General features: G+C 38.3%; 1 protein-coding gene across 1 annotated transcript in view; it reads left to right on the forward strand.

Annotated features, from left to right (window-relative positions):
- LOC140245477 (protein Wnt-9a-like) overlaps window positions 1-15081 on the forward strand; it is a 61186-nt gene that overhangs the window by 28713 nt on the left and 17392 nt on the right. The window contains exon 2 of the mRNA XM_072325047.1: window positions 3807-4033. Within this exon, the coding sequence (XP_072181148.1) occupies window positions 3807-4033 (227 nt within the window). The remainder of the gene's footprint in view (window positions 1-3806; window positions 4034-15081) is intronic.

Consider the following 15081-nt stretch of genomic DNA (forward strand, 5'->3'; position numbering starts at 1 on the left):
GATGCATGCATGCGAGACAGATTCATCTCACTTGCATTGCTCTGATCATCACATAATACCATATCTAGTCTGTGGTTTTGCAGACATTGTATATACTGTTCATTGGTTTTCACAATATCAATTCAATTTTAATTCCAAATTTCAAATTGATTAATTTCTCTTCCAACATAACACAAATAAAACGAGTCATGCGGATGAGATGACGACAGAGTGAAATAATTTAAAAGTTATCATTCTTAAAAACAAAATGCTTGCCATAAAACGATGAAAGGTCAGTTTGAAACTTGGTTAGCAAAAGAAATGGAGGGACTCACTTCAAAACGGTGTTTTTAACGTACAGGTCCCTTAAAGAAATTAAAGAGAATGGATAAGGAATAAACTTCCGTAATAAACATAGCCCACAACGCAAGATGACAAATTCAGAGCAGATGGGACAATACGATGACATATTGTGACATAAACAGCGACAAGGAAGTTCAAAGACAAGACAAAGAGATAGAGGAAGAGATTAAGTCAATCAATATTATAGAGATAAAAGGTATGTAAAAAGTGGGGAATGGGATCAGACATAATCCTACCATGAAACACTTAGTGGTACAGCTTCTCGAAGTGGCTTGAATACACTTGTGAGATGTACATGCATGAAGTACTCGTACTTATGACGTATACTTATTTACTTATGAAATTGTCACTTCATTTCATTTCATTTATTAAGTTTCCACACAAATCATACAGTGTTGTGTTTACAGCATCCATCCATGACAATGTAAAGTAACACATGAATTATAATTTATAAGTTTAGTAGATAATCAATTTGTGAGGGATTTATGGCAATTGCAGCACAAAGGCCTACCTCACAGAAGAGATATGTACGTACATAACTAGATATAGATATTGTCTTTTGAAAATCGAAATAATGATGTAAAGGTTAAAAACGCAAACAATTAAGAGATGGACAGTTATATCGTATAAGTATCTCTGGATAGATGTTCAAATGCACAAATGGAAGAACATAGAATATCATTCTAAACTGAAATGAACAAAGTGAAGCCATTTCTGAATGTCATAGTTTGATAGGTTGTGGACATAAAGGGCATCAATTCGCGAAGGTGGTACAATCTTTGTCCATGGTTTAAACCATGGACAAAAGTATGAGGCGCCAAGTGTCGCATGGCCTATTTCGTTACGAAATCAGTCATTTCGTCGTTTCGGGTTTTGTCCATGGTTTAAACCATAGACAAAGATTGTACCATCTTGGTGAATTCGGGCCTAAGGGGCACCAATTCGTCACTCGATCTCTACTTCAGTCTCCTTTTTAATGATAGAAAGAAGTCTCAGAAAGACAAACTTCTCTCCTGCTCTATTGCTAATTCCTCTAGTGTGTTCAAAATCTTCAGCGTCCCACCTTGGATATGATGGCTCACTCAGTTGACGAATCTTACGCCATCATCTTCTTTTTTTTTTTCTTGTCATTTTTTTTTCCATGTACGCATTCAAACATATTTCTAATGTTTTTCTTGCTTTTAATTTGAAAATAACTGCTTCATTCCAGGCGATCTTACGCCATTTTTTCCCCCTCTCTGCTACCTGCGCTCGACTGACGAACCAATTTCTGGCTGTCATTCGCAGGGATCTTCAAAGAACTGGCGTGCGGGGTGCGCCGAAACTCGATGCCACCAGCAGCAAAGCCACCGACCCTAATACACGCTCTATTGAAAACACGTCAAATTGCAAGAATTACCATGATGTGATTGTGTCCGTAAGAATGCCTACCCCTCGAGCAGGTCAAAATCCACTCTTGCCAAAGTCCCCGTAATAACATTACAGGTGTCGGTATCGGTCCGGCACCAATGGAAAGTGACTTAGGAGTTGTGTATGAAATGGTATCTGAAATTGCGACTGAAAAGGAGACACGTAATGAATCCGTATATGACTGCGTCTACCTCTTTTGATACCAGGGGGGCTCCGATTGTTTGGCCGTGTTGCGTTCGTGTATTCTGTTACGCTCTACTTCTCCACTTTCTACCACTTTCTCTCGCTCCTTAAAATAGTCTCACTACCCGAGACCGTCAACGACTATTTTTTCATGCACACAAACTCCGTCAACACTATTGACATTAAAAACAGAAATCTGCAAAGTTCATAAAATTGCAACAAAATCCAAAACCATATATTATGCTATACTGGCCGTGCGTGTAGCTCATGCTAGCTTTGTGCTCTTAATCACCAAGGGGAAAAAAATATTACTGCAGGGAATAACAAAAACTTGAACAGAAACAGCAGCCGTGACTTCACCAAGTTATCCCACAGAACATGAAATTATTAAAAGGGAAATGATCAATCAGGCACCCGGTAAATTCTCTGTTCTCACTGCATCAGGTTGGTCTCGTCTTTGGCAGACCCTAAAGTGGTAATGATTCACGAAATAATGTTCTTTCCGTCATGAAAATCACATCACGTCCGTGAAACTTAAGGTGGACTTGCTGATATCACTGAATTAAAGTCTGAAATTCAAGACTGCCATATATATCCCTGTCATTCGGTCTCTGAACTTGAAATTGATCTCCCGCTCAAATTTCCTTGCGCTATTTTCCCATCAAGCAAATTGACGGTCGTAAACCACGCTGGCTATAAAAGCTGCCTACAAGGGGGTATCCAATAAACCTCGTAAATCTCGGGGCCCCATCAGAAACATACTTGACTGCGTGATTAAAATATTCCCCCAATATTGATATAAAGGTCCAATAACGCACGAATGTCCATGCGAACGATTGTTTTGAACACGGCAGCATGTAGTTTAGACATCGCTTGACTATCACGATGAGGGAAATGAGCCATCTTCCAGTATTTGGCGAAGGAGCATCTTTTTTTTTTTCATAATCTCATTGCTTTGAAATGTGATGCGATGTAGATTCCTAGCCATTGCTTTCAGGCATTCAGTACTCACAGAATGATAATAAAAATATTATATGCATTTGATGCACCTATTCTCCGTCTAAATGAACACATCAAGAATGTACAAAATAAGATACAATATCACATGTTTGCGTGTCGCATGGCATAGCACAATGATATCGTTATCAACTCTTTACTTCTTTTTTTTTTCAAATCCTTTGTCAGATCATTTTGTTCTGCTATAGTACAGCTGAATAAAATGACATCCACTAGTATGCGAATAATTTAAGTTGTGAATGCATCACAATTCGATATTATTCTTAGGTGTTGTACAATGCTGAATAATGTATTGCTGAAATGTCTCATTTTGTATACATACCTATCATGTACGTGTAAATAGTAATGAGACCGAATTCTCTGTTGTTTGATATTTCTGTGTATGTCGCCGTCTATAATGACCTTGCAAAACTCGCATATGAATTTCAAATTTCTGATTAAAAGTGATGGATGAAATTTGGTTCGTATACTTTTCAGTGGATGTCGATTTTCTCTGAAAAAAAAAATGTTTAAAATAGTGCTTGATTGATTGACTTGAATTTATTTTCACTTTGTGTTCACTTAAAAACAGAAACAAACACAACTGAGTTGCAGTGATCATCACTGTGCAATATTTGTCTTTTCTGGACATTCAAATATAATCGAAACATGTATTCTAATAACAAAATATACATTTGCCATTGTTTGCATTCATATATTAAATAAATAATAAGTCAACAGAGTACATTATCTATAACTTGCTATCTTTCAAGAAAATTAACTCAGTTTCTTTGTCGCGTATACTTGTACCACACTCATTTTGTTTCTTTGTTGCTGCTCTCATTCCTTCCGCATTTGGATGTCGGTCGCTGCAGATTAGCAAGTTCGAATCGGATTTCGCTGGACAGAATGGGCAGAGATTGCAAGAGTTTATTCCTGACTAAGAGACAGCAGAAACTGTGCAATAGGGACAGCGAAATGGCGGCGGTGCTACTGGACGCTTTCCGCCTCAGCCTCTCCGAGTGTAGGTCGCAGTTCAAACACGAGCGATGGAACTGCAGTATGTCGAGTGACGCACACAGATACAACATTCTAAAGGAGGGTGAGTAATTGATTAACTCTTTGAATACCAGGCGAAAACACTAAGCTTTTAGCTGTATATACTTGCACATTTGGAAACCAAAGACTTCATTAATGATGATGAGCCCTAATTTGCATTCATTTTAAATTATTTTCACTGAAGGAGCACTTGACTTACCTCTTTCAGAAAGCAAGGGAATGGAAATGATATTACCCTTAACATTATATCAGTCATGTCAGTAACACAGTAAAGTAATTTGTACCTTTCATTAAAAAAAAAAATGAAATGCATTCTCCTTGTATTCTATTTATTTTGATCTTTGTAATGGCGTCATGAACTTAAGTAGTCTTCTCATCCAGCAATTGCTGAACCAAAACTTCACAAAATTCATAACTTTTGAACGGATTGTCCAGTTTTCCTCAGCTTTCACTGATGTGTTCTATCAATATATTGCTGTATTCACTCAACCCACGTGTATACAATATATGGCCTTTAATTCCCCTTCAAAGATTCGTTGTCAGCGTGACTGATAACAAAAAGAACGAAAATATTAGAAATTCATTTCTTTTTCTTTCATTAGTTAGTACTTTTCTCTACTTTCATTCCCAGTCTAAAATGAAAATTTGAGGTCCTACTGCATGTTGCCAAACATTTCTACATCTAACAAAGATGTTAGACATCGTGTGTATATTTCGCTAACGTCGAACTGGCGCGCAATAACAACATTGCGTATGATTTTGAATGAGTTGTGAAACAGTGATCAGTGCTCATGTAACATTTTCATTTGCATGGATTTGCGAGAAGGCAGAATGATCGAGGAGCAAGGGGGGGGGGGGTGGGGGGTAAGAACATTGAGGTATTATACACCTGTACCAGTTTTACCTGTAGCAGGCGTCTCGAGTGCAAAGTTGCGCGTAACCAAATTTGTTATTTGAAGACCCATTCACATCAGCCACCGAAATTGGATGTCAGGGGGCCTTTAAAGCGGAATTTGTTCTCGTTGACAGCATCCTCTATAACTGTTTCCTCGCCAACATACCGGTTACATACTTCCCTCACGTTCTTCTTGGCTGTCCTTGGAAAGTTCACCTTGATAAACAGTCAAGCCCAAAAGCCTGAAAGTTTTGTCATCCCACTTCAAATTTCAGCAAAAAAAGTTGAGGAGTTAAAAAAAAAGAAAGAAAGAAAACGCACTCCGAGAAAAAGTAGAACAGCCACGCACGCACCCGCGTACATTCCGTTCTCTACCAGCTGTCCCGCACGCATTCTCCGAGTTCCATTTGTTGAATGTCACTGCCCTAAAAATGGCAGATGGATTAAGGTCTTTAGCAAGGATGATCTTGTAGAACTGCCTAATCTCCACCCACAATTTAAGGATTTGGTTTTTGAAGGCAGGCCTGGTGCTCGGGTTCTCTCCCCCCCCCCCCCCCACCACCCCGTCTAGTTCTGTCATGTGCCAACTGTGCTGTCCGTAACAAAGATGAGTTATTAAAGGTTTGATTTTCGCCTTTACAGCACATTCCCGCCATATGGCGAAACTAGTAGGACCTACCCATCACAATCAGCAGCGATCACATGATTATTGTTTGCCATGCGAAGTGAAAATATGTAGACGTTTTTGTGTGTGTTTGTTTTTCTTTTTTACCCGAGAGTCTGCTACCTTCTGCAACAGACAAGATTCAAGATTAACAAGTGTCATCATAAGATGGCGCAAAGAACCAAAACTTTGCATTTCATCAGTTCAATTCATTTATTTTCATTTTTCCAACAAAACATTACACGGAATAAATCAGGAATTATATCATAAGCATACATTCAACTGTGAAAAGGATAAATGATAGTTTACAGATAAAGATGTACGTGCAAACCGACAAAATACAAAGTTATGTTTAGAGAAGAAAAGATTTGAGAGGTCCACTAAAAAGCAAGTTTTTATACTGTGAACCACTCAAAGTATTCTTATGAGAATACTTGATTACGTAACAGATTACGTAACTAAATTGTCACTATGATCAACACAATCAATATGGTTACTATTATTATTAATGGTAGTAGTGGTATCCTTGGCATGATGAAAATCACTTCAGTATTTTTCTTTTTCATGCGCCTTTTCAGGGGAGGTTTTGAATAGTGATGGTAAGAAAAACCGTGACTGGCAATCTCTTCCTGCTCTGTAAGAAAACATGGATTAGAAACGATTCACATTTAAACATCAACCCCGTATCTCCGGCTACTTCCTTTTATTTAGATATTAGCTTCAATCATTTCTGAATTACGAAATGTCAAAATAACTAACCTTTGGATATACCACCACAAAATATTCGGATTGACGATTTTTTTTTTTTTTTTTTTTTGGATAAACGAATATCTAGGTATACGGACTTTATGTGTTTAGAAATAACGAACCCTCGGAATAACAAACCTTATTTCATATTTGGATTAACGAACTTTCGAAATAACGCACATCGTCCGTCTCCTACTACTGCGTCCCTATGAAAGAAAAGCTAGTATATCACAACTTCTTTCCCATGATCTGTCCAGGTAGGAGTGGCAGAACCATATCGACTTGACACCTCATTGACAGCTTTGGGAATACTGAGTTATACTTCCGAACAGTTCTGTATCTGAAATCTATTTAGTAATTTTTGAAGAAGAAATCCACCCCGACTTTTATCAATTTCATAAGAAAGAGAAAAAAACTTCCCTGCAGAGCAATGCAAATATGATCAAAATCGGATAAGAAATAAAGAAGTTATGACATTCTGAAATTTCATTTTTTTCGGAAGGCACTTCTTGACCAGTCGTCATGAATATTCAAATCAGCAAGTTGACGATGTCATGCTCTCACAGTTTCTTGGCAGTAATGACAAAAATCTCACATTTCAACTGTATAGATATAAAACATGCCTTTAAACAACCCAAAACAAAAACAAAAATAAAGGTTAACTCTGATATAATGATTATCTTGATATAGGAACATTCTTTTACTTGTATGTGTCAATTTTTTTTTTTCGATTTTCATTTTTTCAATTCAATTCAATTCAATTTATTTATTTTCATTCTTCTTTTTCCAACAAAACATAACACATAATAGATCTGGAATTACATCAACATAAACATTCGACTTTGCAAAAGATAAATGATACAGATAAACAAAAGAATGCATACTGGCAAAAAAAAAGTACAAAGTTATGTTTAGTTAATTTGGAGTGGATTTCCTTTTAATTGTTATAGGGACTCTCTACTTTATGTTAGGGTTGAAATAAGGGGCTGTAATCAAAAGAGCTGTAATCGAACAGAACAGTCAGACAGGACATTGCTGAACTCGACAGATCTGATTATCAATAACTTGATAGCAAAAGGGGTTCAGCACCATTTTTATGTTAAATATTTTGAAGTAAGCCATCATCAGATTTATTAAGGCAAATACACATTTCTCAGTACCTCGCCTGTTACTGTCACTTAATAAGAAATATTCTTGAAGTCATGATTAAGAATATCCCACCTTTTCTAATTATTTCCTCTTTTTTTAGCTAATTTTTATTCGTAAATATCTCAAATTTACCAGAATGCAGTTGACTCGTTTTGCGACCAGACTCTTCATAATTTCAGAGATATATAAATATGGTGTGGGAGAGTGGATGAGAGCAATAATAGTGGTGATTAAGGGCAATTGAATTGTTACCAAACTACTCCCATCAATTAGACCTCACCCACTTTAAGGTTGTCCCTTTAATGATGCGTGGGATCGGTAACAATTCGGCATATTTCACTAGGATCCCGGGGTAATTGACGTAAGTATCGGGCTTAAGCGGGGATTCCCGTTCCACTTAGGCGCAGGTTCCCTGATCAGATCCCCCGCCAATGGCAGACGGAATCTGCCACGAGATGCCGTCTTGTCTTCATCTATGCGCGCACCCCTGCTCGAAAGAGGATGGGAATTATGGGAGACCACTCCTCTTCATTTCACGTCCAATCTCTCGGCGGTCCCTCTGTGCCGACGTCTCGGGAGTAGTCAAAATATTTACCAAAATTTAAAGGTTGTAACCTTCATTTTGAGCACACTCCCTGTATCGCATTTTTTAGTCTTTATACTTGGATTCTTGGTAGATGGTATTTTTGGGTTCGAACGTGGCTTTTTTTAATCATTTTGTCTGTTATTGAAGACTTAAGACCCGCTAAATATAAATAGAGACCAGGGAAGTGTTGATTTGGATGTGAAAGATTAGATAATCTTTTGGCGATTTTCTCTCTCTCTCTCTCCCTTTTTTTTTTTCCTTTTTTAAAAATTTTTGTGGGCTGCAGGAACGAGTTGACTTTATCCCCCTGCAAAAAAAAAAAAAAAAGATAAATGAAAAAATGAATATGGCTTACAATTACAAAGAACAGAGCAATAGTGTATGTTTTGTTTTTTGTTTTTTCCTTTTATTCCAGCAGTGATCTAAATTTCTGGTATCCAAAGTTACTCGCAACGAATATAATGTTTACAGTGCACTCCCGTTATACCAAACACAGTTATGATGTATAAAAACACGGCTTTAGCGAAATTCCGTTTACAACGAAGAAATTAAGGCTCAAACATTATCCGCATATTTTTTTTTTATTTGTTATAACGAAATAAAGTTACTGGCCCCGAGGACTACGTTATAATGTGAGTCGGCTGTAATACCCAAATATTCAGGAGACAGAATTAAAACAACAAAATGCAGCGTAATACAACAATCTACCTATTTTCTCAGGTTCAGGAGCAAGTGAAGAGGAACGGGTTATTGTGCCTCTGGTGATATTTTTTTTTTTATTTCGATGGGACGTCATGGATTGTCTACGACTTGAATCCGTTACTTTCACACTAAGAAAAATAAACGTTCAAATTTGCACCCTATTTGTCCCTATACCAGCACCTTGGGGTGCACATTTGTACCTTTTATTATGCAAGTAGAACTAAATTTCTTAATATTCATATTCGTACCTACAAAGATGCGGACATATCCATTAGAGTGTAAGTTTGATCTTACGAGTAAAACCTTGGTACTCGTGGTCCAAATGTTTAATTGACAATGTATTAATGTTTATGGTGCATGTTTGCACCCTTGATTAGCACAAAAATGAGGGTGCAAATGCGCACCCTGCAGGTTCAAAATTCAGCATATTGCACCTCTAAGGGTGCAAATTGCTTATTGCGGTGCAAAGTTACACCCATTAGGGTGGTTGTATAGGGACATCAAAATGTCCAGTCGTAAGTTCAATGACTATTCCAATATTAACGAAAACTTTGCAAACTGCATCATTTACTATTGTTACGTTTTGTGTGATTTCAACGGATACCCGCGATAAAGCAGAAGGGGTTGTAAAAGTAAATGTCATAAGTAGCATGCATACGTGATCTTGAGTCGGGCCAGAAACCACATACTATTATAGGAGCTGTAAGATCTACAAAAGCGGAAAGCATCCATCAGGTTGTACCAGCGAAACACTTCAAACTTGGGTTCAAGAACCCACTTGCCGGAGCAACCTTGAACGAAGACTTCTGTCGTTGACATGCGGCCAAACCATATACCTTTTCTCTTTTCCCGACGGGACGTCAGCTGCAAAAGAGAATTGTACTTTTCGATGACACACACGCCGCTCAACGCTCCTCTAAGTTACGGGGCTGGGTCATTGCAATGCGCATTTCCGTTTGATGGTAGGCTAGGTTAGATGGACCATGTAGCTATGTGGCTCCATGAATAGATTCTACATTGGTCCCAGACACATCAGGTTGATTTCGACATAAGCTACACGACTATCATTCTAATGTCTCGTATTTTTGCGCTTTCCGCGGGGATAGGACATCATTTATTTATTTTTTTTTTACTTTTTATTGAACGATAAATAACATTATGTACAAAATGGTTATGTATATACTTAAAACAAAACAAGGCAAAGCAGATAGAAAATAGATAAAACATCTGGGTCCTATTTTATGAAGCGTTATTGATTACATAATTGATTTCTATCAAAGTTTACGGCAGCCTGTGTGGTAGGGAAATTTATAATCGATTATATCTTTTGATAAAATGGGGCACAGATTTTTCCCCCGCGTGGTGTGAATATGATATTCAACTTAACACTCAGTGCCCACTCTTGTAGATTTCCCTTCGTTTATCTTGTGGTCAAGCGAAGTGGTCACTATAAAGACCCACAGGAATAGGTATGTGGGCAAACATGACATTTTAACGAATGGACAAGGTTCATCCCTATAGTCACAGAAAATGTTTCCTTTTAGATAAAAGCACTGCCAAAACAGTCACTTTATATTTTATCGTCGAAAATTCTTAGATGCTCGAGTAAATATGGATAAATTGTGTGAAGATTTTCTTGACTAATCCCCCCCTTGTCCTTCGTAACTTTTGGTCTTCTTTCTTTACTCATATAGTTGAGTCAGTGAGAGGTTTCGACTGTCCCATCCATCAGCTTCAAATCTATGGAAACTCATAAAATGCTGAGCAACCAATTAAAGGGTCCCCTCATAATGTCGTCATCAATTTCCCTTTGATGCATGGCTGTCTTCACATGAAAGAATCTCAGAAATAATCCCTTCGCACTGAATGTTCTCTATTACTCCATGACTCCTTGGTGTCTTGAAATTCTCGGGAAATCAGGACCAAAATGCGCAAATATACAGTGAGTAATGTTCATGACAAAGACAAAAAAAGTAAGGAAAGCTGCGGTATCCGTGGTTGTATTTATTGTTTTCCTTTCATCAGTAGAGGCTTGCGCATTTGCAGGAGGGAAATTGGAAAAATTTCTACCGTCTTTGGATGTTCATGCAACAAAATTATTCCCAGCACGGGCAACTGGAAAATCTCTGGAGCCCAGTATACTCAACCGAACCCGCAAAACACTGCGGGTAAATAGTTCCAATCCGTTGACTTGGTATTTTGTTTATTAGAGGTCCTCGAAGCTGGCTATAGCTGAAACACATGCTTCCACAACTGGGGTATTTTAGGGATATTAAAATCGTAGGATCTCAGACTCACTGACATATTCCCGACATTTTCTGACATTTTCCCGAGAGAATTGAATGACGCGTTTCATCAAAGGACACTTTCAAATGAGATTTCAGACATTTAGAATTGAACATCTATACATAGGCTATACTGGGTACAGAGTTTCAGCATTTTTAGTATTTGGGATGAAGAATAAGAATGTTTTCGAAATTGATAATAAATCAGAATAACCGAGGATGGTGACATGGCAGCTTCACAATAAGAATGCACGATTGGGTGCTCAGGGAAGCATGAGAACAAACGAAGAAAGCATGAATAAACTCTACACAGAAGGACTTGTTGAGGAAATGGCATTGCAATGGAATTAAATTCCTACATGACTGGAATATGTGAGCCTCATTAGTTACGTTCAGATGGTGATCCTTAACTTTGAGAATACGTAAGCTCGTAGGTACCTATGGGGCGCCAAGTGTCGCATGGTCTCTTTCGTCACGAAATGACTGATTTCGTGACTATGCGACACATATGGAAAACTTGCGCGCATTTGCTCCGGAGCGAGAGCACCGGTGCTTATAACACGTGAAAAGACGCGTCATATCCCCCTCCTTTGAGACAAAAATAGCTCTGCACAAAAAACATGGCTATGAATTCAAAACCCTCGCACTCCAAATGAAACTAGAATGTACCCTCTTTCTACTCCGTGTATTTCCCCAAAAAATAGGTTTGGGGAAATTAGGGCACTTTTCCTCTGAAATTCTGCTTCAAATCACCAAATCTTGAGTTTGTCTATGGCGGAGTACCCAAAATAAGCCATAATTTTCGGACATGCCCATATAAATCACAGGCTGTACCACGGAAGCTTGGTGGAATTGTTTACCCTCGCACTTCAAAATGAAGTAGAATGTTAGGGCTCTTCAGTGATGTATAACTTGCTTTGATTGGTCAGAGAGAAATTAGGGCACTTTTCTTGTCAAATCAAAGAATGTTTTACAAAACTGCTTGTGACTTTGCTAAAGCGTGCGAGCTCTTGTGCTGTCCATTGTACACAATTCCCCTAATGCTTACGGAAACGGACGAGTGTGCGTAAACAAACGATTGTGTTTGTGCTGTGAAACGAAGGCGGGAGAGTTCAAGTTATTCACAATTTTCGCTGGATATCATGCCTTTTGAATCGTCTTTCGTCCACATTATAACAGATTAGTCTTTATTAATATTCTGACAATCCGGCAGAGTGTATTACCACTTCTTTCAGAGCTAAATATTGCCAAATTCAAGGATCATCATGCGTATTTTGCTCTGCAGAGATGACTTGAGGTTGCAACAAGCCGTGCTTGAACAGACCATGGTTCAGTCCCATTAAATCAACAGGGGTGTGTGAACCCATTATGTAGATACTGTACGCGTTGGTGTGTGTGCTCGTGAATGATCAACTTGTGTGGTGAAATGGAAATGCCGTTATTTTACATTGTTCGTAATGCATACATGTTCAACTATTAAACTAGTCCGAAAAAACAAATGGTAGTACAGATCTGCTATTGTCTTGAAAGACGTATTCTGTCCCTGCAATAAGCACACGCACGGTTCTCCCGATTTCCGTACAATGGACGAGTCCGCTCCTTCCAATATTATGCTCGAGTGCACTCGGCAGTTGGCTCTCGGCGACTACGTGCACTCTGGTCTGTCAACCCTAAATGCGCGAAATCGTGCGAAAGTTTTCCATATGCTTGGCGTCCCATACATAACTATGAACTTATCCTCAAAGGATCACGGTCTGAACGTAACTTATAGGGCTCACACCCGTAAATACAAGGGAATGCCCCAGGCCCCTTCACAAATTCGTACCAAAGATACCAAAATAAATGAAGAAAAAAAATGATTAAAAATCAATGATGTAGTTTGGCAAAAAACTGAAAGCTGTAGATATTGAGTATGAATTCCTCTACAAATTGCATTTTGGTTGGAAGATGAAAGCTTTTCTGGTGGAATTTGAGGGGACTATATTTCATTGGGTACGTGTACGGAAAATGGGTGATTTTTTGAGTGATAAGAACTCGTAGTCTAGCTTTGCGGACCCCTGGAGAGACTTTGAACTGAATTATCCACCCTGAGAATTTGATGGATGAAAGGTTATATCATGGAGCTACATGGTTATATCTAACTTATCCAGGTTAGTGAAGCTGAAACACCTCATTTCTCCCAGCTGTTTTACAGAATTTTTTGAAATTTGATTTTTAACACACATCCCTATGGGGAAATATTTATGGGTGTGAGCCCTATATGGCATCATCCTTGTTCAGTGTATTGGGATTTTAGAGTATTGCTTTATTTGCTCAATTACCACAATAAATTCCACAAATGTATTCATGGCACTATCTGTTTATGCGCTAATATGGTGCGAAATTGTGTAAATCGTCTGGAATGGCGCGTCAATAATGACTTTTCCGTGATTTTTTTTAATCTACGTTTCTAGACAAGGAGAAATGTGCCAAGGAAGGAATTTTATAGAGCTCAACTCTACCAGCGTTAGCGTATAGATACAGTATACTTATTAAGATAAATAGATTTATAAATCAAATATACATGACCAGGTTGAAAAAAGGTCAATTTTCCTGGAACATAAAAACACGTTGGATGCAACGAAAAAACAAACAAACAAACAAACAAACAAGAAAACAACTCTGTTAGAGCATTGCTGTAAAATATGCAGTTTTCATATTTTGAAATTATATAAGACTTCGTTGATTGCGCATCTTATTATGCAAACAGAATTATCAGATCAGCAGAAAATCGGTGGGGGAACATCATACATCGAATACAGTGCGAAATTGCTTTTAATTGATAAGGACTGAAAACGGTAAAACTTTTTTTAATCATTTATACAATAATTTCTGAAAATCAGATTTGTTTGGGGTTTTTTGTGAGTAAGCATAACAGGTGGTATAAACTCGGTATCGAAAAGGAGAGATCGCCTTTTCTTCGTCACACCCCAAGTCGTTAACACCCAAATGGCCATGAACTCACATTATATGGCAAATCATCAAGAAACCAACAGAGTAGGGAAGAATGCTGTTTAGTCACCACTTAAAGTTGCACTTCCTCGTAGAAAGGGTGGAAATTAAGTGATTTGTGGTGAGTCGAACGCTAGTGACTGGCGTGATATCTCGAAGAAATTAACAGGGTAGTTTAGGCCTAATAGTTATCAGTTCATACAGTTATTATTGCACAGTAATGCATACCAAGTCAGAATATGTAGAAACAAAACAAATGATTCTATTGTGAACGAAATATGCTGTTTGTCGGAAATAATTGCCTATGGAGGAAGGCCGGTTTTCTTTTCCCTTCTTTCAACTCAATCTAAATATCAAGTACTGATTTTTTTTTTTCGTTAAGAATGAAAGAGAAATCATTTGAAGTAACAACGAATGCTTCGCGTTGACTCCGAAAATAATTTTTCTTTGTATTAAGAACAATTTAAGAACAATGAGTCATTGACAATACAGGTGCAATCGTACATCCACACAATACGTCACGAGAAGCCAAGAAAAAGTGGATTGCAGCGCAGCTCAAATACCTCCCCCACAAGCTTTCAGTGAACGTGGGCGTTTCAAGCATACTTTGCGGGATTGCGCACCTTAAATGGGCAATTAAGACCGCTGAGTTAATCCCCTACGACAAGCTTTGGGTGCCAAAATGTTTTCACCGCTCAGCTCGTCACTCGGAGGACGCGGAAAAGGCAAAGCACTTTTTTTCGCCGCCACGTGTTCCCAAGGACGCGCGTGTTAGAATGTTGACAATTAGCACATTCGGTCTGTTTTGCCGTGTCACTCTGCACACTTCATTGTTTGCAACACGTGTCATTCTCCAGAAAGCACGGGCAGGGTATGTTTCATCGTGGATCAAAGACACGCCATTACACTTTCCCGATGCTGTCAAATGCTTCTTGTTAAATTCCAATGCCAGCAAAACGCCTGCTCGTAGATACATTCACTACTTTCTTCGAAAGGTGTTTTCAGGCCAATGGAATCTAAAACCACGAGCCACCGTTGAAATAATGATGATAAAAAAAAAAACAACAACAAC

The sequence above is a fragment of the Diadema setosum genome, chromosome 22, assembly GCF_964275005.1.
Source record: "Diadema setosum chromosome 22, eeDiaSeto1, whole genome shotgun sequence".
In the NCBI taxonomy this organism is placed as follows: Eukaryota; Metazoa; Echinodermata; class Echinoidea; order Diadematoida; family Diadematidae; genus Diadema; species Diadema setosum.